A 27,604-nucleotide genomic window follows, 5' to 3' on the forward strand; every position below is an offset into this window, starting at 1 on the left:
GCAAGGGCATGACCGTGGCTCATTGCAACCTCTACCTCCCAGGTTCAAGTGATGCTCCTACCTCAGCCTCCCGAGGGGCTGGGATTATGGGCACCCACTACCATGCCTGGCTAATGCTCTAGACCACCTCTTGCTCTACCTCCTATGAATGCTTTTAATCTGTACTTTTTATTTGTAGGACTCTTGTAAAAAGTGTACCTAGGGGTACTGTGTTCCATATCTCGTTCTTCCTTTTTCACTCAGGGGTGTGGTTTCTAGACACATCTGTGTTGCTAGCTGTGTACCTTTCACCTTTGCTTTTAATTGTCACCTTTGCTCTGGGAAGAGATATAACACTTTTACTCATCCATCCTTCTGGGGACAGACATTCACATTACCCCCAACCAACACACGTGTGAATGGTGACATCCAAACATGTCCCCTCATTGGTCTGCACGAAGGTTTCTTTAGGGTATACATCGAGAAATCGCCTTGATGGTTCTGGTTCTGTGACCCCGACTGGCAGTACCCGGCCATCTTCCACTACATGGACAGGAGGCTCCCCCATCCTTACCACACTGGGACTCGCTCAGCCTCCTAACTGCTGGCAGTCTCATGTATATAAGGTGACATCTTGTTTTCATTTGCTTTTTATCTGATTGTGAGATTTGAGTGGCTGTTCCTATGATGACTTGTCTTGCGGTTTCCTCTTTTGTAAACTTCATATCTTTGGTCCATTTTTCTTGCTTTGCTGTCCATTTCTCATTGATTTGCAAGATTTCCCTGTTACTAATCTCCTGTGTTGACAAAGCTAATATCATCCACTGTGTGTCACTTGTTTCTTAACTGTTTTCGCAGTATTTTTTATTGAATAGAAATCTTCTTGATCTAATCAAATTCATCAATCTTTTGTCTTGTTTTGTGCTTCTAAAATGTTTAGCAGTTATTCTATGCCTCAGGTCACAAAAGCATTTTCTCACATTTCCTTCTATTTAATTCTGTAGTTTTAAATTTTACATATAAGCCTTTAATCCAGCTGGAGTCCTCTGTATGAGGAGTTAGGTAGGGGTCTAGTTTTACCATCTTCCCTACTACGAGCTGATGAGCTGATTTACCGATACGATCTACTAACATCTGTCTTGGTCTTGGTCTCTCGACATAAGACTGACTCTGGGGCACAGAAAGGAGGAAGCAGAGGGTGGAGTACAACCAGACGTTCCTCTCACACAACACTCAGGACCAAGCTGCTTGGCAAAGTGGCTTCAGCACTAATAGGCTAATTGACCATCCCCCAAGTCACTGGCAAGGTCAGAATCCAGATGCTCCTTCTTTTTCTTTTCTTTCTTTTTCTTAACACAGTCTCAGGCTGGGCACTGTGGCTCATGCCTGTAATCCCAACACTTTGGAGGCCAGGGTGGGTGGGTCACAACAAGGTCAAGAGATTGAGACCATCCTGGCCAACATGGTGAAACCCCATTACTACTAAAAATACAAAAATTAGGCCAGGCGCGGTAGTTCACACCTGTAATCCCAGCACTTTGAGAGGCCGACGTGGGCAGATTGCCTGAGCTCAGGAGTTCAAGACTAGCCTGGGCAACACAGTGAAACCACGTCTCTAAAATACAAAAAATTAGCCAGGCATGGAGGCGTACACCTGTAGTCCCAGCTACTCAGGAGGCTGAGTCAGGAGAATTGCAAGAACCCGGGTGGTGGAGGTTGCAGTGAGCTGAGATCGTACCACTACATTCCAGCCTGGCAACAGAGCAAGACTCCATCTCAAAAAAAAAAAAAAAAAAAAAAAAAAAAAAAAAGAGTCTCACTCTGTCACCCAGGCTGGAATGCAATGGTGTAGTTTCAGCTCACTGCAACCTCCGCCTCCCAGGTTCAAGCAATTCTCCCACCTCTGCCTCCTGAGTAGCTGGGACTACAAGCATGTGCCACCACACCTGGCTAATTTTTGTATTTTCAGTGGAGACGGGGTTTCACTATGTTGGTCAGGCTGGTCTTGAACTCTGGACCTTGTGATCCACCCACCTCGGCCTCCCAAAGTTCTGGGATTACTGGCATGAGCCACCGTGCCTGCCCTTTTTCTTTTCATAGCAAAGAGATCCTCAGCAAGAATCCAGATCCTTGATTTTAAACTCTGGCTTCATTAACTTCAGTCAAACTTCACCTGTTTACCTGAAGGTTCAGGGGCAGAGCTACCCACTCTAATCATGGGAGAGGCCGCCTAAGAACTCACCTGTGTACGTATCCCATGTGGTGGATGTAGTCGAGGGCCTTCAGCACCCCTTGCAGGATATAAGCGATTGCCAGCTCATTCATGCCATCCATGAAGTGGGTACAGATGAGATCCTTTGCAGAACCTGGAGAAAACGACTGCATGAAGGCAGCAAAAGGTAACGGAGAAGGAAAACACAGGCAATCTGACAACAGAGTCCCCAGAACCCCTTTCTACCAGGAACCCTTTCCACTCACCATATGCCATGAATGATGTCACAACCCACAGCTCATTGTCTGCAATAAAGGTGGCTCGATATGGCACGATATTGGGATGGTTGAAGAGTTTAGAGACATGCAGCTCACCCTGGAAGGAATGGTGAAGCTGAAGTCAGAACCAAATGGCACCGAAAAGATGTCGCTCAACACGAAGGTGGCAGCATGGACAATGGTGGGGGACCTGGCACTTTTTGGGTGTTCCCAGAGCAGCCTAAGCAGGTGCCTGTAAACACAGGAAAAACAAGGCCTTGCTGCCTCTGCAGGGACCCAGCACCACTTTGCCTCCGCCAAACAGGGAAACCACCAACAGAGGGTGTCAGGGCACCAACTCAGACATGATGAAGGCAAACTGTTGACTGAAGACTTCTGAAGTTAAAAGCTTATCTCAATTTCAAGGGCCAAGGTACAGAAGTCCTCTTTAAGATACGAAAACAAAAAATATTTTGTTGTTGTTGTTGTTGTTGTTGTTTGTAGAGACAAGGTCTCACTGTGTTGCCCAGGCTGGTCTCAAACTCCTGAGCTCAAGTGATCCTTCTGCCTCCACCTCCCAAAGTGCTAGGATTACAGGCGTGAGCCACTGAGTCACTGTACCTGGCCAAAAATGTTTTTCTTTTTTATTTTTTTGAGACAGGGTCTTGCTCTGTCACCCAGGCTGGAGTGCAGTGGTGTGATCTTGTCTCACTGCAGCCTCAACTTCCCAGGCTCGAGTCATCCTCCCACCTCAGCCTTGCTGGTATCTGTGACCACAGCTGGATGCCACAATACCTAACTAATTTTTTGTAATTTTTGTAGAGACAGGGTTTCACCATGTTGCCTAGGCCTGCTTTGGCCTCCCAAAGTGCTGGGATTACAGGCATGAGCCACTGTGCCCAGCCCAAAACGATATTTCTATGAGAAAACATGGCCTGGCATGGTGGCTCATGCCTGTAATCACAGCACTTTGGAAGGTGAAGTAGGTGGAACACTTGAGGCCAGGAGTTGGACAGCCTGGACGACATGGCGAAACCCCATCTATACTAAACATACAAAAAATTAGTTGAGTGTGGTGGTGCATGCCTTTAGTCCCAGCTACTCAGGAAGCTTAAGTGGTAGAATCACCTGTGCCTGAGAAGCAGAGGCTGTGGTGAACTGTGATTTCACTGCTGCACTGTAAACTGGGTGATAGAGCCAGACCTTGTCTCAAATTAAAAAAAAAAGAAAAAGAAAAAACCATAGTTGATGGAGCAGAAGGCCAGCTGAGACTGGCTTCTGCTGACATTGACCTCAGACCCACCAAACTACTATGAACAGGTCCTAGAGCACCATCAGGTAACACCAATTCAGAAAAAGTTGTAAATGAAGAAGGGGAGGGGCTGCAACTAACTATCCTGAAGGAAAACTGACCCAGGCCCTGAATCTAAGCAGGCATCAGGAAAGGGGTCTAATTCCCAGGCGGTTAACAGACTCACAGTCTCTCTCAGTTTTGTTTTTGGTTTTTGAGACAGGGACTCAATCTGTCACCCAGGCTGGAGTTTGGTGGTGCAATCTCGAACTCCTGGGCTCAAGCAATCTGCCTGCCTTGCCTTTCCAAAGTGTTGTGATTACAGGCATGAGCCACCATGTCCCGGCCCCTCTCTCAGTTAAACAAGAGAGTGGCTACTTGCTTCTTGAATAGAAAGGAATGTCAGGGCCTGCATAGTGGCTCACACCTGTAATCCCAACATTTTGGAGGGCTGAGGTGAGCTGATTACTTGATCTCAGGAGTTCAAGACCAGCCTGGGCAGGATGGTGAAACCCCATCTCTACAAAAATTACAAAAATTAGCCAGGTGTGATATGCCTATAGTCCCAGCTAAATGGGGGGCTGAGGCAGGAGATCCACCTGAGTCCAGGAGATTAAGGCTGCAGTGAGCTGGGTTCATGCCACTGTACTCAAGCTGGGTCAATAAAATAAGGCTCTCAAAAAAAAAAAAAAAAGAAAAAAAAAAAAAAAGGCCAGATGTGGTGGCTCACGTTTGAGGCAGGCTGACCACCTGAAATCAGGAGTTTGAGACCAGCCTGGCCAACATGGTGAAACCCTGTTTCTACTAAAAATACAGACTTTAGTTGGGCGTGGTGGTGGGCACCTATAGTCCCAGCTACTCAGGAGGCTGAGGCAGGAGAATTGCTTGAACCCGGGAGGCGGAGGTTGCAGTGAGCTAAGATCTTGCCATTGTACTCCAGCCTGCATGACAGAGCTGGAGAATCCATCTCAAAATAATAATCATAATCATAATCATAATAAAGAAGGAAAAAGAAAGAAAGGAACATCAGGCAAATAGGATGCTGAGAGCCAGAAGATGGCCACTGATGGCAGGGCAGGCGCCTTGGGTCTGGAACAAGATAGCCTATGTTTGAATCTAGCCTCTGCCGGATTATAACAAATAATAAACGAATGAATAAAAAAGCCAGAAGGGAGTGTTTGAAGAAGAAAAGGGAATGATAAATTGGGCTGAGCAGCATTTCAGCTCAATCCTTAGTGCCAAATGGCCAGGATTTTCTCCTGAAAGTTTCCATAACTTCTGAACGTTTACTTCATTTCTTTGTGATTCCTTGTAACTACTATCAGAGCCCACCCTCCCTCCACGTGACACACTCATGGTTTATTACCTGCAAGAATGTTACCATCTCATTGGAACAAGCTTCTAGGTTAATCCTCCGTACAGTCACATACTCTCCCGTGGGTTTGTACCTTGCTAGATTCACAGTCATCAGGTCCTCAAATCCTTTGCCTAAAAGAAAAGAAGAATGCCATACACAAGGACAAGAGCAACAAGGGGTTTAAAATTTTTCCTTTAAAAAAGGGAGTTGATTTCAGAGGAAACTTAATGTTAAAATTTCCACTACTGTTACTTTTTCCATTTTTTTTTCCCCTTTTCCCAGCAGAATTTTACTGTTCTGTTCATGGCTCACATTTCTTGATTTTACTCCCAACAGTTCCTTCTCAGCCAATCATTCTGACTCACTACAGCCAGGACACCAGAATCATGCAGCCACAAAGAAAAAATGGCAAAAGGGCTACTCTCCTGGAAGCTTGATCTCTTCCCATACTTGGCAGAAAAAAAAAAAAAAGAAGATCCACAGAAGCAGCTCTGTCCCCATGAAGCCCCCTAACCAGTAGATGGCCTTTGCTGTACACACATCTGGGGCTGCTGAGAAAGCCAGCTGCAGCAGCCCTGGAGCAGGAGAGGAGAGTAAGGACAGCCCTGCACATACCTATCACAGTGAGCAGCTCATAGCACCCTCCCTCTGGCAGAAAGCTACTCATGATCTCCTGTTTAGAGAAGGATGCTATCGACTCTGAGCTCGCCTCATTGGTCTATAAAAGAAAAAGAAAAATAGGTTAATAGAGAAAACTAGGGGTGGGATGGAAGTGGGGTGAAGGTGGTAATTCAGACCCATGAGGAGACTGGCATCCAAACACACCCACAAATCCAGACTTGGTGCCAGCACTATTTGAAGAGAAACAAAACATCACATTCAATATAGTAATCAGCACTAGTATCAGAGCAGTGTTAGGGTTGTCTACAAATAGGGAGACATGGACCTGTTCCTGTCAACCGTTAATCTGCTTGTCCTTTCCAACAATCAATGCATTTGCTAAAGGCTATGAAATTCTCACTTGGAGAAGGGATGTCTGGAGAATTAAAGCATGTTTAGAAAAGAGAAGCAGGTGGAAAGGTAGGAGTTCTCTTGAATTTCCTGATGCCTTAGGGTCCTATTTTGAAGGTCCTGACCACAAGATCCCAAAAGGTCAAACACTGAATCTTGCTCTAGGGAAAACGTGGCCAGGAGTAGCCTTCTCTTTAGCAAACCAGGAGCCCAGGTCAGTTACTGCCTAACATTTCCAAATGAAGTGAGAACAACTGATGCCCTGAGTTGAGGCAAGGGACAGACCTGTCAGGTCTCAGGCATTATCTAGGCAGCCAACGTGGTCTGTTCCCTCGTTCCTGCCCATGTGTGCTGTGAGTGAAGCTGGAGTCCAACGCTTTAGGATGTGGGGATGTGAGTATCACAACTCTGGCCTCTGAGGTCCTAAAGGAAGTTATCCAGCAATGTCTGAGTTTGTGTAAGACACATGGCAGACCATACCAACGGCTCTTCTTTCAGCTTAATGAACTGTTTCCTTCTTCCAGACCTAAATTTATATGTATGATTTGGAGATTGTGATTGCTTTTCTTTAGATTCTCTTTCTTCAGATGCACATCTAACTGAAATGGAGAAACCTAGGCCAGCTCATGTTTCATGTGCTGCACTCCTAAGCCTGACCTCCAGGCAGAAAAAGTCCTTTATGAAAGTAGAAGAGGCCCCTGGTCCAGCACTACCCAGAAGAGCATGAGCTGAGAGTGTTCTGACAAGGTGGTGCCTGAACAACTCTTTGGGAAGCGGCTCTGCAGAGGAAACCATAAAGATAACAGTGCTCTATACCTGTTAGCTGACCACAGTGTACTTTCCAGAGCACTTCCACATTGCACTGATCTCCTCCATGGCTCGGTGAAGTGGCTGGGACAGATCTTATCTCCACTTTTCATTAACAAAAATGAGGGTGAAGGAGATTAAGTGACTTGCCACAAATCAAAACGTGGGTACATGGCACAGGACCCAGGCCCAAGCCAATGAAATTAATCTACCACCCTGCTGGCTGACATTTCACGTGGTTTGTTGTTTTGTTGCTATTGTTTTAAAGAGATGGGGTCTCTCTGTCGCTGAGGCTAAAGTGCAGTGGCAAGATCCTAGCTCACTGCGGCCTTGAACTCTTGGACTCAAGTGATCCTCCTGCCTCAGCCTCCCAAGTAGCTGAGATTATTGGCAGGAGCCACTGCACTTGGCTGTATCTGGTTTCAAAACAGCTGATGCTGCTGATGGGGAAAGAAATCCCCAAGTGGGCTCTGTCTCCCTCATCACTTACCCTGAAAATAAGAGGAACCTAGTCAAGCAAAATTAAGCCCTTCACCAAATTCCATTTCTAATTCAGTCAATTTTTATATTTCCAAGATTTGGCCATATTGTTGTATTTCACTGTAGTTCACCCATTTCCACTGCTGTACAATATTTATCTCACGAATATGTCTCAGTTTACCCATTCCAACATTGATGGGTCATTTGGGTTGCTTTTCTGTTCTGCTGTTATGGACTGTGCTACTATAAACATGTTTGAATATGTCTCCCGAATGAAGCCTGTACTTAGGAGTGGATGGAATTGCTAGGTGACAGAGCATATAGACAATCAACTTTATGGGGCAATGCCAAATTATTTTCCAAAATACCAATTTACACTACCACCAGCAACGTAGGTGTTTTTTATTTTTGAGACAGGGTCTCATTCTGTTGCCCAGGCTAGAGTGCAGTGGCATGATCTTGGCTCACTGCAATTTCCGCCTCTTGGGTCCAAGTGACCTTCCTGCCTCAGTGCTCCCCAGCAGCTGGGCCTATAGGCGTAAGCCACCACGCCTGGCTAATTTTTGTAGAAATAGGGTTTCGCCATGTTGCCCAGCTGGTCTTGAATGCCTGACCTCAGGTGATCCACCCAGCTTGGCCTCCCAAAGTGCTAGGATTACAGGTGTGAGCCACCACGCCCGGCCATGTGTGTTCTCATTTATCTAATTTTTCCCCAACACTTGCTATTTTCAGATTTCTTAATTTTTGCCAATCTTGTGGATTTGATTTACATTTCCCTGATTATTAATGAAGATGAGGATCTTTTCATATATTTTTCAGCCACATGAGTTTTCTCCAAGGTGAAAATATCTCTTCCTGTCTCGTGCCCATTTTCCTAGTAAGTTGTTTCAGTGCAGGATTTCCCCAAAGTAGGTCCCCTGGAACACTGATTCTGCCAGTTGATAGGTAGAAAATGTTTCCATGTCCAATGAAGTTAGGAAATGCAGCATACTCTCTCATGGAGAATTACAAGGTGTAAGCCCATATTAAAGGCACTGAGAAATTCTGTAGTAAGAAAACTTACTTTGATTAACCTAGGATTTCCCAAAGAGATCTGTCTAGGGAGCCTTCTGTGCCTAACATCTGTTAAATTTTGGGAAAGATAATTGGGAAAGGCTATTTTAAATAAGACATATGCTATAATGCAAAGAGCATAGGTTTATGGGCCACATAGAGGCAGAATTTGAACTCAGGTCTATTACCGGTTCTGTGACCCTGGGCAAGTCACTCTGATCTCTCAGGATCTCCATTATCTCAGCAGCTGAGTAATTTCCATCTCATAGTGTTGTATCTATTAGACGAGATAAAATATGTTAAGAGCTTAGTGCTACCTAGTGTACAAAAGACATTCAATACATGTGAATCCTATTCTCTTCCTCCTCCTATTGTTGTCTACTTTTTGGTGACTCTTCTGTTCAGCAAATAAAATGGAACAGAGAAAATGGAGGAAACAGAGAATCTTAAGTGGAGCTTGATCAGTAAAGTTGATTTGATACTGGTTTTTATACTTATCTGTGTTTTCTTATGGTCTCTAAATAAATTATAGGATCATTAAATTTTATTTTATTCATTCATTTATTTATTTATATTTTTGGAGACAGAGTCTTGCCCTGTCACCCAGGCTAGAGTGCAATGGCATGATCTCAGCTCATTGTAACCTCTGCCTTCTGGGTTCAAGTGATTCTCCTGCCTCAGCCTCCCGAGTAACTGCGATTACAGGTGTATGCCATCATACCTGGCTAACTTTTTTTATCTTTAATAGAGATGGGGTTTCGGTTTCACCATGTTGGCCAGGCTCGTTTTGAACTCCTGACATCGTGATCCACCCATCTCGCCCTCTCAAAGTGCTAGGATTACAGGCGTGAGCCACCACGCCCAGCCTATTTATTTATTTTTGAGACAGAGTCTTGCTCTGTCACCCAAGCTGGAGTGTAATGGTGTGATCTCAGCTCACTACAGACTCTGCCTCCTGGGTTCAAGCAATTCTCCTCCCTCAGCCTCTTGAATAGCTGGTATTACAGGTGCCTGCCACCACCCCTGACTAATTTCTGTATCTTTAGTAGAGACAGCGTTTTACCATGTTGGCTAGGCTGGTCTCAAACTCCTGACCTCAAGTGATCTGCCTGCCTTGGCCTCCCAAACTGTTGAGATTACAGGCATGAGCCACCACGCCCGGCCTAGGATCACTGAATTAAAAAAATATATATATATTATTATTATTATTATTATATTTTTTGAGAAGGAGTTTCCCTCTTGTTACCCAGGCTGGAGTGCAATGGTGCGATCTTGGCTCACCGCAACCTCCGCCTCCTGGGTTCAGGCAGTTCTCCTGTCTCAGACTCCTGAGTAGCTGGGATTACAGGCACGCGCCACTATGCCCAGCTAATTTTTTGTATTTTTAGTAGAGACGGGGTTTCACCATGTTGACCAGGATGGTCTCGATCTCTTGACCTCGTGATCCACCCGCCTCGGCCTCCCAAAGTGCTGGGATTACAGGCTTGAGCCACCGCGCCCGGCTTATTATTATTATTTGAGATAGGGTCTTGCTATGTCACCCAGGCTGGAGTACAGTGGCAAGATCATGGCTTACCGCAACCCTGATCTCCCAGGCTCAAGCAATCCTCCCAAGTAGCTAAGACTACAGGCATGTGCCACCACGCCCAGCTACTTTTTGTAAAGATGGGGTCTCCCTATGTTGCCCAGGCTGGTCTCAAACTCCTGGGCTGAAGCGATCCTCCTGCCTCAGCCTCCGAAAGTGCTGGGATACAGGCGTGAGCCATTGCACCCTGCTGACTGTAGCTTCTTGAAACGAACTCATCTTCAGAATCATCTTAAGATACTGGTTACTCCATGTCAGGTACCTCAAACAAAGGTGAAAGAGATACACAACCAGGAGACAAAAATGGAGCAGCAATTTGAGCAAAAAGCCTCAACCAAGAGTTCTGAAATGACAACTCTCTACTGGTTTAGAATTGACAATGCTCATTTGGTCTCGAAGTGTCTCATTTTCTCAACCTTATATACCTCTAACTCCTATACATATTCTTGCTCTGCAGATTCTGTTTTCTGAACATCAATAAAATCCATGTTACCAGTTAACAGAAAGCTCAGTGGGTTGCTTTCAGACCCAAACTCCCCACCCCAGCCTATGAGTATCCAAATGATTTGGCCCTTGTCTACCTCTATGATCTCATTCCACACCACCTTTGCCTGAGTCAAACACTATCCTCACACAAACAAGCAAGCTTCAGTCTCAGGTAACCTGCACTAACTGTCCCTTTGAAACCCTCCTAACCACCTCCTTCCCCAGCCCCTGCTATTTTTCTCATGGCTAGCTCGCCAATATCACTGAGGTCTCAACTTAAATGTCCTTTTTCCAGAGAGACAGTCCAGCCAAAGTAGCCTCCTAGTCATGTTATCATATAGCCTTGCTTTCCTTTCTTCATAGAAGTTATAATTACAGCTTATTTCTCTAAAATCTTCCACTAAAGTCTCTTCCATTAAAATGCCAGCACAATAAGGGCAGGGACCTTGTCTGTCATGTTCACTGATGTATTCCCCCAATGCCGGGAACACTCCTGGCAAACACTTAAAAAATGAAAATAACTAAAGTTTGAACTGAGGTTTTCTGCCCATGATCTTTTCCTTCCCATGGGCTACAGAAAAGAGTAGGGTCACTGCACCAGCTAGTTCCTTTGGAGACAGGTTCAGCATGATGACCTATGCTGGAAATGTCAGCCTCATATGACAGACACATTAGATCCCTCTATTACTCAGGGCACTCTATAGATCAGAATCTGATTCCTGCATGTGAGAAAGTACTACATTTTTCAGTAGGTAACAATATGGCCTCAATGAGAAGCAACTACTTGGTATCTGAAGGTCCTCTCACCTCTGCTCTCCAAGCAAACCTCTTAAAATTTCTCTCACTTGAAAAAAAGGCTGTGAAAGACAGCGGAGTCCTGAGATTCAAATATTCATTTTATGTACTTTAAATAATTCCCTTTGGAAAAAACACAGATAGATACTTCTTTATTACCTATGTCCCTCTTCCTTGCCAGGAGTGGATATAAGCTTGTAAGACATATTGTCTACTAGGCTATACACTCAGACACATTTTTGCTGAGCCTAGGTAAGGAATGATTCATTAAACTATTGATGTGCTTAGATAGTAACTTGACAAATATTTATTTCTATTATCCAGTAGTACAGAAAAGTACTAAAACTAACCCAAAAGTATTAGATTTAGAAAATAAAATTCTCTTTTTTTTTGAAACAGGGTCTCACTGTGTCACCCAGGCTGGTGTACAGTGGTGTGATCATAGTTCACTACAGCCTCAAACACCTGGGCTCAAGTGAATCCTCCCACCTTAGCCTCCGGGTATATACCACCATGTCAGGCTATTTTTTTTTTTTTTTTTTTTGAGACGGAGTTTCGCTCTTGTTACCCAGGCTGGAGTGCAATGGCACGATCTTGGCTCACCGCAACCTCCGCCTCCTGGGTTCAGGCAATTCTCCTGCCTCAGCCTCCTGAGTAGCTGGGATTACAGGCACGCACCACCATGCCCAGCTAATTTTTTGTATTTTTAGTAGAGACGGGGTTTCACCATGTTGACCAGGATGGTCTCGATCTCTGGACCTCGTGATCCACCCACCTCAGCCTCCCAAAGTGCTGGGATTACAGGCTTGAGCCACCGCGCCCGGCCTTTTTTTTTTTTTTTAATTAGGGATAGAGTCTTACTCTGCCTCCCAGGCTGGAGTGCAATGGTGCTATCCTATCTCACTGAAGCCTTGAACTCCTGGGCTTAAGGGATTTTGATGCCTCATTTTCCTGGGTAGCTAGGACTACAGGCATGTACCACCATGCCTGGCTAGTTTTTTTTTTTGTTTTTAGAGATGGGGTCCCACTATGTTGCCCAGGCTGGCCTCAAATTCCTGGCCTGAAGTCATCCTCCTGCCTTGGCTTCCCAAAGTGCTGGGTTTACAGGTGTGAGCCACCACACCTGGTCTTTAGAAAATAATTTTTTTGGTCAGTCATGGTGACTCACACCTGTAATCCCAGCACTTTGGGAAGCAAAGGCTGGCAGATCACCTGAAGTCAGGAGTTCAGGATCAGCCTGACCAACATGGTGAAACCCTGTATCTACTAAACACAAAAAATTAGCCGGGTGTGGTGGCACATGCCTGTAATCCCAGCTGGTCAGGAGGCTGAGGCAGGAGAATCGCTTGAACCCAGCAGGCAGAGGTTACAGTGAGCCAAAATCACACATACCACTGTACTACAGCCTGGGCAACAGAGCAAGACTTGGTCTCCAAAAAAAAAAGAAAAGAAAAGAAAGTTCTTTATGTAACCGGCAATATGAGCTCACAGGTAATCTGGAATTGCATAAAATCAACTAGTCCAGTGATAGCAACTGCTCTGTCCCTAGCTCACTAGGAATGATTCTAAAATGGAGGCCTTCTACTTTGTGGATATTGTATAGGTCTGAACCCAGAGACCAAACTTCATTTAGGAAAACAAACAAACAAACTAGGAAACAGGGAATATTTTGAAAGGAAGAGGTCTCATCTGACATTGCCACAGGAAAGGCAGGTTAGTTCATCACACTGTTTCAGATTTAGAACAGGTCTAAACTCAGATAAAAAGAATGAAATATTTAGTCCATTCTCTTTAAACACAGCATGGCATAGTTTAATTAGTGCAATATAATAATCTCAAATTGCTCAGAGAAAGAAACTAATTCTATCAGAGTATTTTCTTAGTTTCCCCCTACCCTGAAATGCATTTTATTCATTTTGAAGCATTTAAAAAAATATGTAAGCAAAGCAGCTGATATCCAGAAATGACCATAAGATAATTTTGTTTAAAGAGTTTAAAACAAAATAAGTAAAGCATACAAAGAAAATATTCACAAAATGCTACCAAATAAACACATTCAACTTCCCACAGGTTTCACACAGGATAACTTTTGATTTAACATCAACAGCTGTAAAAATATAAAAATTGTATGTAATTGGCATAGTATTCTAGAAGAATACCCAACTGATCCTATAGGAAAAGTTTTTGGTCTCCAGATTGGAAAACATTTGGATCTGATAGAGGCGCTCCTGATTAGCAGATGACATAAGCACAGGCAACGCTTCACTCAGAAATTCCCAGTCAACATCACTGTCCTTCAGTCAACCTTGGGGCTGCTGCAGAAGCTGCAAATGTCTGCAATCTGAACAGAGTCAGAAGTCTCTGTAGAAAAGGTTCTTATCCTCTCTCTTTATAAGATACTGATTCATATATTCCAAAATAGCTTGGTACACTCTGCACATCTGGTGCTATTTAAGAAGAATAAACTAGGAGAGAAGGAAACAGAGTAAGAATCTTGCAGCTTTCACCAATGAAAAAAGTAATGTTCTGTCTTATATTTTTTAATTTTGCTTTTGTTTTTAAGGTAGGAGATTTGAGGTCCTGTTTTAATATCTAGATAGAGATCTGTATTGTATCTGTGGACTAAAACCTATTATTAATAGACTAAGGATGGAAAATTTAATACCATTAGTCACTACACAATAACCTTATTTCAGATTGTTGAAACTTACTTTTTTGGGGGAAGGGGTGGTGGTTGATTGGCAGGGCTGGGGAGGGGAGGAGACCTTAATCCTCAGAAGAGACAAAAAGTACCTGAGACATTTTTCAGTTTTCAAACCACACATCCAAATCTTTCCAGGGTGAAACCTGAATCTCCACAAGTACAAAAATCAAACTACAAACAAAGCTCAGTGACAGATAAGCAGAAACATAAAATGATAAACCAACAAAACACAAGAACTTCCACAGTAAGTCATCTCCATGCAACAGCCATAGTGCCAGGGCCTAGGAAGTCACTTACTTTTCTCCGAGTGTCACCCGGAGGCTGCTCTGGAGTAGAGAAATTGATTGTTGGCATTTTGTGTTTTAGCAGAAGACACACCCACATTCAGAACAGCAATTATTGTACTTAGGACTACGTTTATTAATAGAAACCACTTAAGAGTCATTACAGCAAAAAGTGCCTGCAGGGGTATACACACACACAGATCCACAGTAAAAATGCTGCAGAGAGATGAGGCTTTTTGTTTTTGAGTGAGTGTTTCACTGTTTTTGCCTAGGCTAGAGTACAATGACACAATCTCGGCTCACTGCAACCTCTGCCTCCCGGGTTCAAGCAATTCTCCTGCCTCAGCCTCCCGAGTAGCTATGATTACAGGTATGCGCCACCACGTCCAGATATTTTTGTATTTTTAGTAGAGACAGGGTTTCTTCATGTTGGTCAGGCTGGTCTTAAACTCCAGATCTCAGGTGATCCACCTGCCTCAGCCTCCCAAAGTGCTAGGTTTACAGGCATGAGCCACCAAGCCCAGCTAAGATGGGGCTTTAAACACGGATCTATGGTTCTTCAAAAGGTGGCAAGGCCATCACTCTATGGGTATTCTTTACTGGATATAACTCAATTCTGGTCATATATTTACTTGGCATCAACACACAACGTTACTGCGAATAGGCCAGTTTCTTATACTTTGTGAACAAACAATTCATTATATAGTTACAGAGATGGTTGGCCATTTCCCAGTGAGTGCGGGAACCAGAAAACACATTTTTTCAAAAAAGGGCAAAATATTTTATTACAGCAACACGTGTATAAGGACCATTACCCAGTCTGATTCTCTACAGTCAGATACACTTGATTCTAAATGTAAATAAAGTAAAGGTAATTTGGAGCTCTGCTAGTCCTAGTGAAAATGAACAAAGCAAAGGACAATTGAAATAACTTTCTGTTCTTAAATCAGACAAATTCCGTATGTACTTCTGACTTTCTTTATTCTGTAAAAGTGATAAAAATCACCAAGCTGAAGATTTTTAACTGTAAAATATTGGGGGTGATTATACATTTCTAATCATCTTAAATTATGTAGTCCTAAATACCTTAAACTCTAGAAAATCAGAAGAGTATGTCTAGTTACCAAGGAAAATGCTTTCTCCTAAGAAACATTAGAGCATCCAATTATACTGCAAGAGATTATCTGCAGAGTAAATGAGCCTCCATCTATCAAAAAAAAAAAAAAAATATATATATATATATATATACATATTTTTAAGACAGGGTCTCAGTCTGTCACCTTTGCTGGAGTGCAGTGGAGCAATCTCAGTTCACTGCAGGCTTGACCCTTTGGGCTCAAGCGTTCTTGCCACATTAGCCTCCAGAGTAGCTGGGACTATAGGCACGTGCCACCATATCTGGCTTATTTATGTATTTTTTGTAGAGACAGGATCTCTCCATGTTGCCCAGGCTGGGCTCTAGAGATCAGCCCACCTTGGCCTGTTTGGCCTCCTGAAGTGCTGGGATTACAGGTGTGAGCTACCACACCTGGCTTATTCAAAACAGAAGTTTTTTCCCCCTTGGACATTAGTTTTCTGGTACACAAATGGCAGGAGAAGTTGCTTAAGACAGTCTATCAAAGATAAGAAGTCAGGTGACTGTAATCCCAGCACTTTGGGAGGCTGAGGCGGGTGGATCACGAGGTCAAGAGATCGAGACCATCCCGGTCAACATGGTGAAACCCCGCCTCTACTAAAAATACAAAAAATTAGCTGGGCATGGTGGCGCGTGCCTGTAATCCCAGCTACTCAGGAGGCTGAAGCAGGAGAATTGCCTGAACCCAAGAGGCGGAGGTTGCGGTGAGCCGAGATCGCGCCATTGCACTCCAGCCTGGGTAACAAGAGCGAAACTCCGTCTCAAAAAAAAAAAAAAAAAAAGAAGTCAGGTGAATGGATTAAAGACATCTAATCCAATCTTCCAGAATAGAAGGCAAATTCTAAGTTGTATAACACTTGGTAATATAGACTTCTTCAGACTGTAACAATATACAGAACAACCTCTCCACCCTCCTCATATCAGAAACTAGGGCACAGTCAAAAGACAACCAGAGGCCAGACACAGTGACTCACGTCTAATCCCAGCACTTTGGGAAGCTGAGGCGGCCAGATCACCTGAGGTCAGGAGTTCAAGATCAGCCTGGCCAACATGGTGAAACTCCATCTCTACTAAAAATACAAAAAATTAGCCAGGCATAGTGGTGCATGCTTGTAATCCCAGGTACTTGGGAGGCTGAGGCAGGAGAATTGCTTGAACCTGGGAGGTGGAGGTTGCACTTCAGCCTGGGTGACAAAAGCAAAATGCTGTCTCAAAAAAACCAGACAACCAGAGATCCTACACTCAATACACTGAAGCCAGAGCCAATTAATTCAGTTTACATATACTGGAATAGTTGTAACTAATTCATTATAAACTGGACTTCCAAATAAATTCTCACAAATGCCAACAATATTTTTTTCTTGAGAGAGGGTCTCAGTCTGTCATCCAGGCTGGAGTGCAGTGGCATGATTATAGCTCACTGCATCCTCAGCCTCCCAGGCTCAAGTGATCCACCCACCTCATCCTCTCATGCAGCTAGGACCAAAGGTGCGTGCCACCACGCCCAGCTAATTTTTGTATTTTTTGTAAAGATACGGTTACAACATGTTGCCCAAGCTGGTCTTGAACTCCTGGGCTCAAGCGATCCGCCTGCCTTGACCTCCCAAAGTTCGAGGATTATAGGCACGAGCCACTGTGCCTGGGTTCCCCAAACCAGTTTTTTAAAGAAAATGGGACTTGCTATGTTGCTGAGTCTAGACTCAAACAATCCTCCTGCCTCAAGCCTCCTAAGTAGCTGGGATTACAGAAGCACACCACTGTGCCCAGCTCATTGTTTACTTTTAAACCATTTTATTCCCATTAATGATGGGAAGAAAATGAGAATAGGAACAGAATGTGGTATTTTTGTTCTACTGGCCTTTCCTTTACTGTGCATCTAAGTGATTCTTTCCAACTAAAATATAAAGAATTCATCATTTTTCTAAACTTCCATTTGTCTAAAACATAACACTTTGACAAAGTTCACAAATACTACTACTCAAGAAATTCTTTGAGATGTGTTAGGAAAAATAAATTAATAGGTATCACCTAGTAACCAAAAAGTTTGAGTTTTCAATTATTTAAACCTACCTGGGAATACTGTGGATCAACTAACGAATGTACTCAGCCTGATCATCTGTTTTTTAAATTTATTTCTTATTTTATAATTTTTTTGAGATGGAGTCTTGCTCTGTTGCCCAAGCTGGAGTGCAGTGGTATGATCTTGGCTCACTGCAACCTCCACCTCCCGAATTCAAGTGATTCTCCTGCCTCAGTCTCCTTAGTAGCTGGTACCACAGGCGTGTGGCACCACACCTGGCTAATTTTTGTATTTTTAGTAGAGATGAGGTTTTAGCATGTTGGCCAGGTTGATCTCGAACTCCTGACCTCAGGTGATCTGCCTGACTTGGTCTCCCAAGGTGCTGGCATTACAGATGTGAGCCACAGTGCCTGGCTGATAATTTGTTTCTTTTTCTTGAGATGGAGTCTTGCTCTGTCACCCAGGCTGGAGTGCAGTAGTGCCATGTCAGCTCACTGCAACCTCCACCTCTTGGGTTCAAACAATTCTTCTGCCTCAGCCTCCCTGTGGCGGGCTGCCACTGTGGCCGGCTAATTTTTGTATTTTTAGTAGAGATGGGGTCTCACCACATTGGCCTGGCTGGTCCTGAGTTCCTGATCTCAAATGATCTGCCTGCCTCAGCCTCCCAAGGTGTTGGGATTACAGGCGTGAGCCACTATGCCCAGCCTGATAATCTGTCTATAGGATCCTAAAATTTTAGAGTATCTTGGTATTCAGAAACTAAGAATGGGGCTCTACTATTACTTTTATTGAAAATAATTTTTTTTGCCCTGAATTAAGATGACAGTTCCCAAAAAGGCTCGCTTTGAAAATGGCCAAAGGGTAGTGCCTAGGCCTGTCAAGGTTTACTTCTGAAATCAACATTCAGATTTTACAATAGAAAGTTAATTTTTGCTATGAAAGATTATTCCTTAGCTCTCTTAAATCTTATAATTTCTACCATGAAAAAATAAGTCAACTAGATTGATCAATAAAACCAGAACATTCATATCATTGCTTCCTTTGTTTTGACAATTATTTTTAATATCTTCAAGGCTAGAGCCTTTTAAATAGTTTTTTTTTTTTTTAGTCTTGAAATCTTTGGGAAACCATGAATTCAAAAAGGAACCAAACAAATCCAACAAATGTAGGTTACATTTTTGCCCTCAGAATTGCTAATTGGTATAGATTGATTCAGTCTACAAAAAAGGAGAGATTTTTATATTCTGAAGTGATGGCGAAATGCCATACTGTACTTACCTCCAAATAGTTCCAAATCTCTTAAGCCCTCAACAATGAACTTTTCCGAGACCCACCGCTAAAGAGGAAAACCCCAAAGAGAATTAGTATTTCTTCCAAGCCACAACAAATTAGCTATCAGCCTTTAGACAGACAGACAAAAACACAGCTATGAAAACAGAATCATGCAGTACAGTTAGAAATCATTTCTGTGGAAAAGTTTTTAACAGAATCTTGAAGTTAACTAAAAACAAGATTCTTGTCTCTACTCCTCTTTGCCTATTTGATGAATAATTCTTAAATTGGACAGATGAGAAATAAATAGAACTGGAAAGACTGTTTTTGCCTTCCCTATATTGGTTCCATCTTACTCATTCTATATTATAGATGCCTTGGATCACTGATGTTATTTTGAAAAGTATTACTGGAATTCATAACACAGAAAACAGAGATGAAACAGTAGTTATTCATGAGACCCTGTTAGTTTGTAAAACAACACACAGCAAGTTGCATATTCTTTATCCACTAGAGGTTCTAAAGACATGGCTGCTTACACTTTCTGCCAAGTTCACAAAGGCCAAACTAGTAAGACCGAACTGGCAGGATCAATCTACAGCTCACTTTACTGGCCTATTTCAAATGAGTGTTAGATTTCTGTCATTCTGATCAGTGGTTTTGTTTCACCTGAATTAGGCTACGTTGAAACAGAAAAGCAGGTCATATTTAAAAGCAACGGAATCAAGATTATATTTCCTGTAAGGGCTGGTGTTACAGTTTGGCTTGGGGGCATTCCTTCCACTAGGCAGAGTTCAGGCTATGGAGAGATTCCCTTTTTCCTCTTAATTAACAGTGAAGTTTATTCTTTCTAATATAAATTGTCCTTATATGCATAAACATTAGAAAAAGGAAGATTAAGTAACATTCAGAAATAAGTTGCATGATACAGACTGTGAACTGGAACTTAGCATCATTCTCTGTCCTTCCCTATAACTATTTTTCCAAGTCAAAAAAGAAATAACATCCTAAATTTAAAACTTTATATAAAATATGCGCACTGCATCAAAAAACATAAATTATGCTTTAAAATGTAAAGAAACTGGTGTACTCATAATGTCTCATAGCACTTCTACACTGTTACAAAATTCTAAAATAATTACTACTGCATTTAGAAATTAAGCACTTGATAATAAACAAATAAGACACTCACGAAATAATGAGAATTTGTAAAGAAGCTAAATCTAGTATTGTTTTTGAGGTCATTTTAGCTGATGAAGTTTTGAGGTATAATAAAATCTTTCATGTTCAAAAAGTCTTCAATTAAAACGAATTACATACTTCAAAAAAAAGTATCCTGGTAATTACAACTTGATTTTGAAAATGCACAGACTCATGGGGGGATCATCAGAAATAGTTACACATCTATACCGAAAAGTATCATCGACTCATTTAATGTTGTATGACCGATATTCATAAAATAAGCCACTTTCTTCTTGTTTCTTCTCTATCAGACAAGCTGATGGTAAATTTTGTCTCTGGTCAGCTTCTGTCTGCAAACTCTTCTCAGGAGTTGAGGCTGCAGTACCTGCCTTACTTCCTACATCCCTCACTTCCGTATCATTCCGACCCTCACATAGAAAACCACCTACAACATCTGCCAAAACACATTGCTTTTCAGAAAACAAAAATAGTAAAGCCAGAAGAATAGAAAAACACTCACCCTGATTCGCTCTGGTTTACTTACAAGAAAAGACATGAGTTCCTACTGTGTAGACCTACTTCAGATTCAAAAACTGAAACCTAAAAGGAAAACAGAAACAGTCTGAGTTAGCAAAAATTTCATTATATAGAAATACCCTCTGATTAACAAAAAGTTATTACAGGTCTACCATTCAAAGCACTGGACTTCACCTATAAATTGCTAGATTTGTTTAAAGAAACTTTCAGTGATGATAAATCTGAATATACTTCGGCCAAGTACATTATAAAATTCTGTAATTTTTGGCCAAGCGTGGTGGCTCACATCAAGTGCTAATCCCAGCACTTTGGGAGGCTGAGGCAGGTGGATCACTTGAGGTCAGGAATTCGAGATCAACCTGGCCAACATAGTGAAACTCTGCCTCTATTAAAAATAAATAATAATAATAATAAAACAAAAAACTAGCCAGGTGAGGTGGTAGGTACCTGTAAGCCCAGCTACTTAAGAATTGTTTGGGCTGGGCATGGTGGCTCATGCCTGTAATCCCAGCACTTTAGGCGGCTGAGGCGGGCAGATCATGAGGTCAAGAGATTGAGATCATCCTGGCCAACATGGTGAAACCCCGTCTCTACTAAAAACAAACAAACAAAAAATTCAAAAATTAGCTGGGCGTGGTGGTGCACGCCTGTAGTCGCAGCTACTTGGGAGGCTGAGGCAGAATTGCTCGAACCTGGGAGGCAGAGTTTGCCATGAGCTGAGATCACGTCACTGCACTCCAGCGTGGTGCCTGGTGACAGAGTGAGACTGTCTCCAAAAAAAAAAAAAAAAGAATCGTTTGAATCATTTGAAGTGTCTCAAAAAAGAAAAAAATTTAATTGCTATTAGAAAGAGAAATGCATTATATAGTTTTCCTTAAATTAATTCCTAAATTTATCTTGACCCAATCCCCCACTAACCCCTTCTCAGAAGCAATTACCTCCAGTTATTTTCTATGGTTATCCTGCTTTTCTTTTTTTGAGATGGAGTCTTGCTCTGTCACCCAGGCTGGAGGGCAGTGGCGAGATCTTGGCTCATTGCAACCTCCACCTCCTGGGTTTAAGTGATTCTCCTGCCTCAGCCTCCCAAGCAGCTGGGATTACAGGTGCCCACAACCAGGCCTGGCTAGTTTTTGTATTTTTAGTAGAGATGGGGTTTTGCCATGCTGGTCAGGCTGGTCTCAAACTACTGGCCTCGTGTTCTGCCTGCCTTGGCCTCCCAAAGTTCTGGGATTGCAGGAGTGAGCCACCGTGCCTGGCTGGTTAACCTGCTTTTTATTCATTTACTTTTTGGAGAGACAGGGTCTCTGTATGTGGCTCAGGCTGGTCTGGAACTCCTGGACTCTAGGGATCCTCTCATCTTGGCTTCCCAAAGTGCGGGGGTTACTGCGTGAGCCACCATGCACAGTGCTATCCTGCTTTTTAATAATTATTCTTAAACAATGTTTATATGACTATAACTTTAGACTTTTAAAATTTTCTTTACTGCTCCTTGCAGAGCAGGACTAACTCATAGGCAGTGCACTCAAGAGTCAGCCAGTTTTAACTTCCTACCATGGTAGATGAAGACAAAGCTTTATTACATGATCTTCTTCCACTGTATCTCCTGCTCTCGTTCTACCAACATAGCTCTGGCATAAGTTTGGTTAAATCAATAGTCCACATTTACATTACCATGACTATGCAAATATGGTTCAGAGTTGAGGCAAACAGAAATAACCATGTCTTAGCCAGGCACAGTGGCTCATGCCTGTAGTGCCAGCACTTTGGGAAGCTGAGGCAGATGGGTCACGTGAGGTCAGGTCAAGAGTTCAAGACAAGCCTGACCAACATGGTAAAACCCCGTCACTATTAAAAATACACACAAAGGCCGGGTGCGGTGGCTCAAGCCTGTAATCCCAGCACTTTGGGAGGCTGAGGCGGGTGGATCACGAGGTCAAGAGATCGAGACCATCCTGGTCAACATGGTGAAACCCTGTCTCTACTAAAAATACTAAAAATTAGCTGGGCATGGTGGTGTGTGCCTGTAATCCCAGCTACTCAGGAGGCTGAGACAGGAGAATTGCCTGAACCCAGGAGGTGGAGGTTGCGGTGAGCCGAGATCGCGCCATTGCACTCCAGCCTGGTCAACAAGAGCGAAACTCCGTCTCAAAAAAAAAAAAAAAATACACACAAAAAAATTAGCCAGGCATGGTGGCGGGTGCATGCAGTCTCAGCTACTCAGGAGGCTGAGGTAGGAGACTCGCTTGAACCCAGGAGGCAGAGGTTACAGTGAGCCAAGATCACGCCGCTGCACTCCAGCTTGGGTGACAGAGCAAGACTCCATCTCAAAAAAAAAAAAAAAAAGAAATAATCACATCTCTTTATTTATTTTGAGATGCAGTTTCGCTCTTGTCACCAAGGCTGGAGAGTGCAGTGGCACAATCTTGTTCACTGCAGCCTCCACCTCTCAAGTTCAAGGGATTCTCATGTCCTATTCTCCCCAGTAGCTGGGATAACAGGCACCTGCCACCACACCTGGCCAATTTTTGTGTTTTTCGTAGAGACAGAGTTTCACCATGTTGGCCAGGCTAGTCTCAAACTCCTGACCTCAGGTGATCCACCCACCTCAGCCTTCCAAAGTGCTGGGATTCCAGGCATGAGCCACTGTGCCTGGCCAATGTCTTTTTTCCTTATACATCTATTTTTTGATAGAGTTAATAACTGCCTCATTCGTTCACTTGCTTGGTTTCCCATATAGCTATTATTAACCTTTTACAAATACTCCAACATTTCTGCTATTTGCCTTATCCATATATTTTTTCACACCCTCAAACTCATCAATTTCAGTTTTCTCCTTGAAACTGCTTTCATAGGCTGCTCCAGTCTCCTGCTGCAATCTGAACGAGCAGCTTTTTAGGCCAGTTGCACTTAGCTGACATTTTTGTGTGTGTGTGGCAGGGTCTGGCTCTGTCATTCAGTCTGGAGTGCAGTGATCTTTGCACACTGTAACCTCTGCCTCCTGGGCTCAAAGCATCCTCCCACCTCACTCTCCTGAGTACCTGGGACTACAGGTATGTGCCACCATGCCTAATATTTGTATTTTTTTGTAGAGACAGTGTTTTGCCATGTTACCCAGGCTGGTCTGCAACTCTGTTTTCTTTTTTCAGATGGAGTCTTGCTCTGTCACCCAGGCTGGAGTGCGGTGGCGCAATCCCAGCTCACTGCAACCTACGCCTCCTGAGTTACTGGGACTACAGGCGTGTGCACCACTACGCTGGGCTAATTTTTTTGTATTTTTAGTAGAGATGGGGTTTCACCATGTTGGCCAGGCTGGTCTCAAACCTCTGACCTCAGGTGATCTGCCCACCTTGGCCTCCCAAAGTGCTGTGATTAAGGTGTGGGCCACCACACCTGGTCTCAAACTCCTGAGTTCAAACAATCTGTCTGTGTCTCAGCCTCCCAAGGTGATGCCTGGCCCTACCCTGATATTCTTATATAAGCCACTTCTCCAACCCCAGCTGAGAATCACTCATGTATCTTGTCATAAAATTTTAGAAACAGATTTTACTTGAAAAACATTATTAAAATGCATATTTAATAATATTAAACACAAATCATCATGCAAAAGAAATTTAAGAGGAAAAAAGGTCTATATTCTTATGTAGTCTATAATAGAAAGAGAAAATTAATGTACATAAAGAGGTAGGTACATGTTTTTATTTGCAAAAAAAGTTTCTATGGTCTGGAAAAATTTTGGAAGTTAAAAATAAAATTGATTTTTTCTTTGTTTTTGTTAATGAAACATGGCTTCATTCTGTTGCCCAGGCTGGAGTACAGTGGTACATCTTGGCTCACTGCAACCTCCAACTCCTGAGTTCAAGTGATTCTCCTGTCTCAGCCTCCCAAGTAACTGGGACTACAGGTGTGTACCACCATCTCTGGCTAATTTTTGTAGTTTTAGTAGTATTCACCATATAGCCAGGCTGGTCTTGAACTCCTGACCACAAGTTATCCACCAGCCTTCACCTCCCAAAGTGCTGGGATTACAGTTGGAGCCACCCTACCTGGCCTAAAACAGAATGTATTTCAAATTAACTTGTGTCTTTATAAACAACTATAGATGCTTAGACATCCACCTTCAAAAATTCTAATTCTGCAGGTCTGGGGAGGGCCTTGGACATCTATACAGTTTTAAAAGTTCTAGCTGCTACTACCATCACCATTCTCTCCCATCTCACAGCCAAAAAAAAAAAAAAAGAAAAAAAAGAAAAAGCCCTGCATTGTCAGGATTGAGAACCACTGAGAAAAAAGATGGAGTAAATTCCAGGCTCTTTTCTGTTTTTCTAATCGTGTCTTGGAATAGTTCCTCAAATTTACAGCTGACTAAAAATCTTCAGTTAAATGCACAGTAAGAATCTTAAGAATATGGATATATCTTGCTATTTTTCCACTTGTAGGAATTTGCCCTAGGGAAAATGTACACAGAAATTTAGTTATAAGGATATCTTCTATAGCGCTGCAACCACTAGTCAAATGTGGTTATTTAAACTTATATCTGAACTTGTAAGAAATAAATAAAATTTCAGTTCCTGTGGCTGGGTGAGGTGGCTTACACCTGTAATCCCAGCACTTTGGGAGGCCAAGTAGGGAGGATCACTTGGGCCCATGAGTTTGAGACTAGCCCAGGCAACACAGTGAGACTGTCTCTACCCACCCTCAAAAAATTAGCCAGGTGTGGTGCCTATACTCTCATCTGAGAGGCATAAAATGTGCTTGACATTCTGGGTAGCTTAGTGGGAGGATCAGTTAAGCCTGGAAGGTCAAGGGTGTGATGAACTCTTACTGTACCGCTATACTCCAGCCTGGGTGCAGAGAAACATACTGTCTTTAAAAAAAAAAAAAAATTCAGTCCCTCAATCACATTATCTACATTTCGAGTTCTCAGGAGTCACATGTAGCTAGCAGCTTCTCTATTAGAAGATGAGAATGCTTGGGAAAACATAGAGCCAGCTGAATGTATCCATGGCTTATCTTTTTGAGATGAAGTCTTGCTCTTGTTGCCTAAGCTGGAGTGCAATGGTGTGATCCTGGCTCACCACCACCTCCACCTCCTGGGTTCAAGCAATTCTCCTGCCTCAGCCTCCCAAGTAGCTGGGATTATAGGCATGTGCCACCACACCTTGCCAATTTTTGTATCTTTAGTAGAGACGGGGTTTCTCCATGTTGATCAAGTTGGTCTCGAACTCTCGACCTCAGGTGATTTGCCCGCCAAGGCCTCCCAAAGTGCTGGGATTTCAGGTCTGAGCCACCATGCCCGGCTGAAATTTTTTCTCTGAGACAGAATCTCACTCTTGTTGTCCTGGCTGCAGTGCAGTGACATGATCACGGTTCACTGTAGTCTCAACCTCCCAGGCTCAAGCAATTCCCCACCTCAGTCTCCTGAGTAGCTGAGACCACAGGCGTGTGCCACAGTGCCTAGTTTTTTTTTGTTTTTGTTTTTGTTTTTTGAGAAAAAGTCTTGCTCTGTTGCTGAGGCTAAAATACAGTGGCAAGATTTAGGCTCACTGCAACCTCCACCTCCTAAGGTCAAGCCATGCTCCCGCCTCAGCCTCCCGAGTAGCTGGGGCTACAGGCATGCACCACGATACCTGGCTAAGTTTCGTCTTTTTTGTAGAGGTGAGGTTTCACCATGTTGCCCTGGTTGGTCTTGAACTCCTGGTCCTAAGCGATCCTCCCACCTCAACCTCCTAAAGTGTTGGAATTATAGGCACGAACCACTGTGCCTGGCCAATTTTATTTTATTTTTTTAGTATAGACAGGTCTTGCTACATTGCCCATGTTGGTCTTGAACTCCTGAACTCAAGAGTTCCTCTGTGAAATTCTTAATTGATTCACTCAGACCTATGTAAGAGTTTGTCAAATAATTCCACTGGGTAAAGACCCCTAATTTAGTTCCTCAGAAATACATTTGGAAAAAGTTCATCTTGAGGGAACACTGGAAGTAGCACTCCTCCAAGTTAGGTATATTGGTGCTACTGGTGGTTTATTATTAATAGTTTCCGCTGGGCACAGACTCACACCTGTAGTCCCAGCACTTTGGGAGGCTGAGTTGGGTGGATCACCTGAAGTCAAGAGTTCGAGACCAGCCCAGCCAACCTGGTGAAACCCCCGTCTCTACTAACAATACAAAAATTAGCTGGGTGTGGTGGCAACATTGGTGATGAAATCTTTCCTCCAGAACTTCCTCACTTAGACTTTTTTTTTTTTTTTTTTTTTTTTGGCAGAATCTCACTCTGTTGCCCAGGCTGGAGTGCAGTGGCACGATCTTGGTAACTGCAACCTCCGCCTCCCAGGTTCAAGCTATCCTCCTGCCTCAGCCTCCTGAGTAGCTGGGACTACAGGCGCCTGTCACCATGCCCAGCTAATTTTTGTATTTTTAGTAGAGATGGGTTTTCACCAGGTTGGCCAGGCTGGCCTCGAACTCCTGACCCTGTGATCTACCCAACTAGGTCTCCCAAAGTGCTGGGATTACAAGGGTAAGCCACTGAGCCCAGCCTGTCTTGTTACATTTAATGGACACAGCCATGGCAAAAAATTCACAGTCCATATCTTAAAATTCCAAGCACATTTTATTGTCATGCTATGTGAAGTCCAATCATGTCTGTGTTTGTGTGCATGTATGTGTGTGCATAGTGGCATTTTTTTTTTTTTTTTTTTTTTTTTTGGAGACAGAGTCTCACTCTGTCATTCAGGCTGGAGTGCAGCAGTGAAATCTCAGATCACTGCAACTTCAAACTCCCAGTTCAAGCGATTCTCCTATCTCAGCCTCCAGAGTAGCTGGGATTACAGGCATGTGCCACCATGCCTGGCTAATTTTTGTATTTTTAGTAGAGGTGGGGTTTCATCATGTTGGTCAAGCTGGTCTCCTGACCTTGTGATCTGCCTGCCTCAGCCTCCCCAAGTGCTGGGATTATAGGCATGAGCCACTTGAGTTTGGCCACAATCATTTTTTTAAATTTCCGTTTAAAAAATATATTCAATTCTCTTTTCTTCTTTTATCTTTTGTTTTTCTATTCTTGTTTATCTTTTTTTTTTTAAAGGCGAGGTTTCACCATGTTGGTCAGGCTGGTCTTGAACTCCCGATCTCAGGTGATTCGCCCACCTTGGCCTCCAAAGTG

General features: G+C 43.1%; 1 protein-coding gene across 10 annotated transcripts in view; it reads right to left on the reverse strand.

Moving 5' to 3' along the window:
- STRADA (STE20 related adaptor alpha) overlaps positions 1-27,604 on the reverse strand; it is a 39,661-nt gene that overhangs the window by 5,640 nt on the left and 6,417 nt on the right. For 4 of the 10 annotated variants that reach the window (XM_003942436.4, XM_074388836.1, XM_039475937.2 and 1 more), the window contains 7 exons: positions 20,431-20,510; positions 18,735-18,792; positions 14,315-14,343; positions 5,712-5,814; positions 5,106-5,227; positions 2,458-2,566; positions 2,222-2,345 (listed from right to left, as the gene is read on the reverse strand). In XM_003942436.4, coding sequence (XP_003942485.1) covers positions 2,222-2,345; positions 2,458-2,566; positions 5,106-5,227; positions 5,712-5,814; positions 14,315-14,343; positions 18,735-18,792; positions 20,431-20,466 — 581 coding nt within the window. In that variant the 5' untranslated portion in view covers positions 20,467-20,510. Of the gene's footprint in view, positions 1-2,221; positions 2,346-2,457; positions 2,567-5,105; positions 5,228-5,711; positions 5,815-8,635; positions 8,725-14,314; positions 14,344-18,734; positions 18,793-20,430; positions 20,511-27,604 lie in introns of those variants that run through there. The other 6 variants (XM_010330294.2, XM_074388837.1, XM_074388838.1 and 3 more) reach the window with 5 other exon arrangements.

This window comes from Saimiri boliviensis, chromosome 17 (assembly GCF_048565385.1).
Source record: "Saimiri boliviensis isolate mSaiBol1 chromosome 17, mSaiBol1.pri, whole genome shotgun sequence".
In the NCBI taxonomy this organism is placed as follows: domain Eukaryota; kingdom Metazoa; phylum Chordata; class Mammalia; order Primates; family Cebidae; genus Saimiri; species Saimiri boliviensis.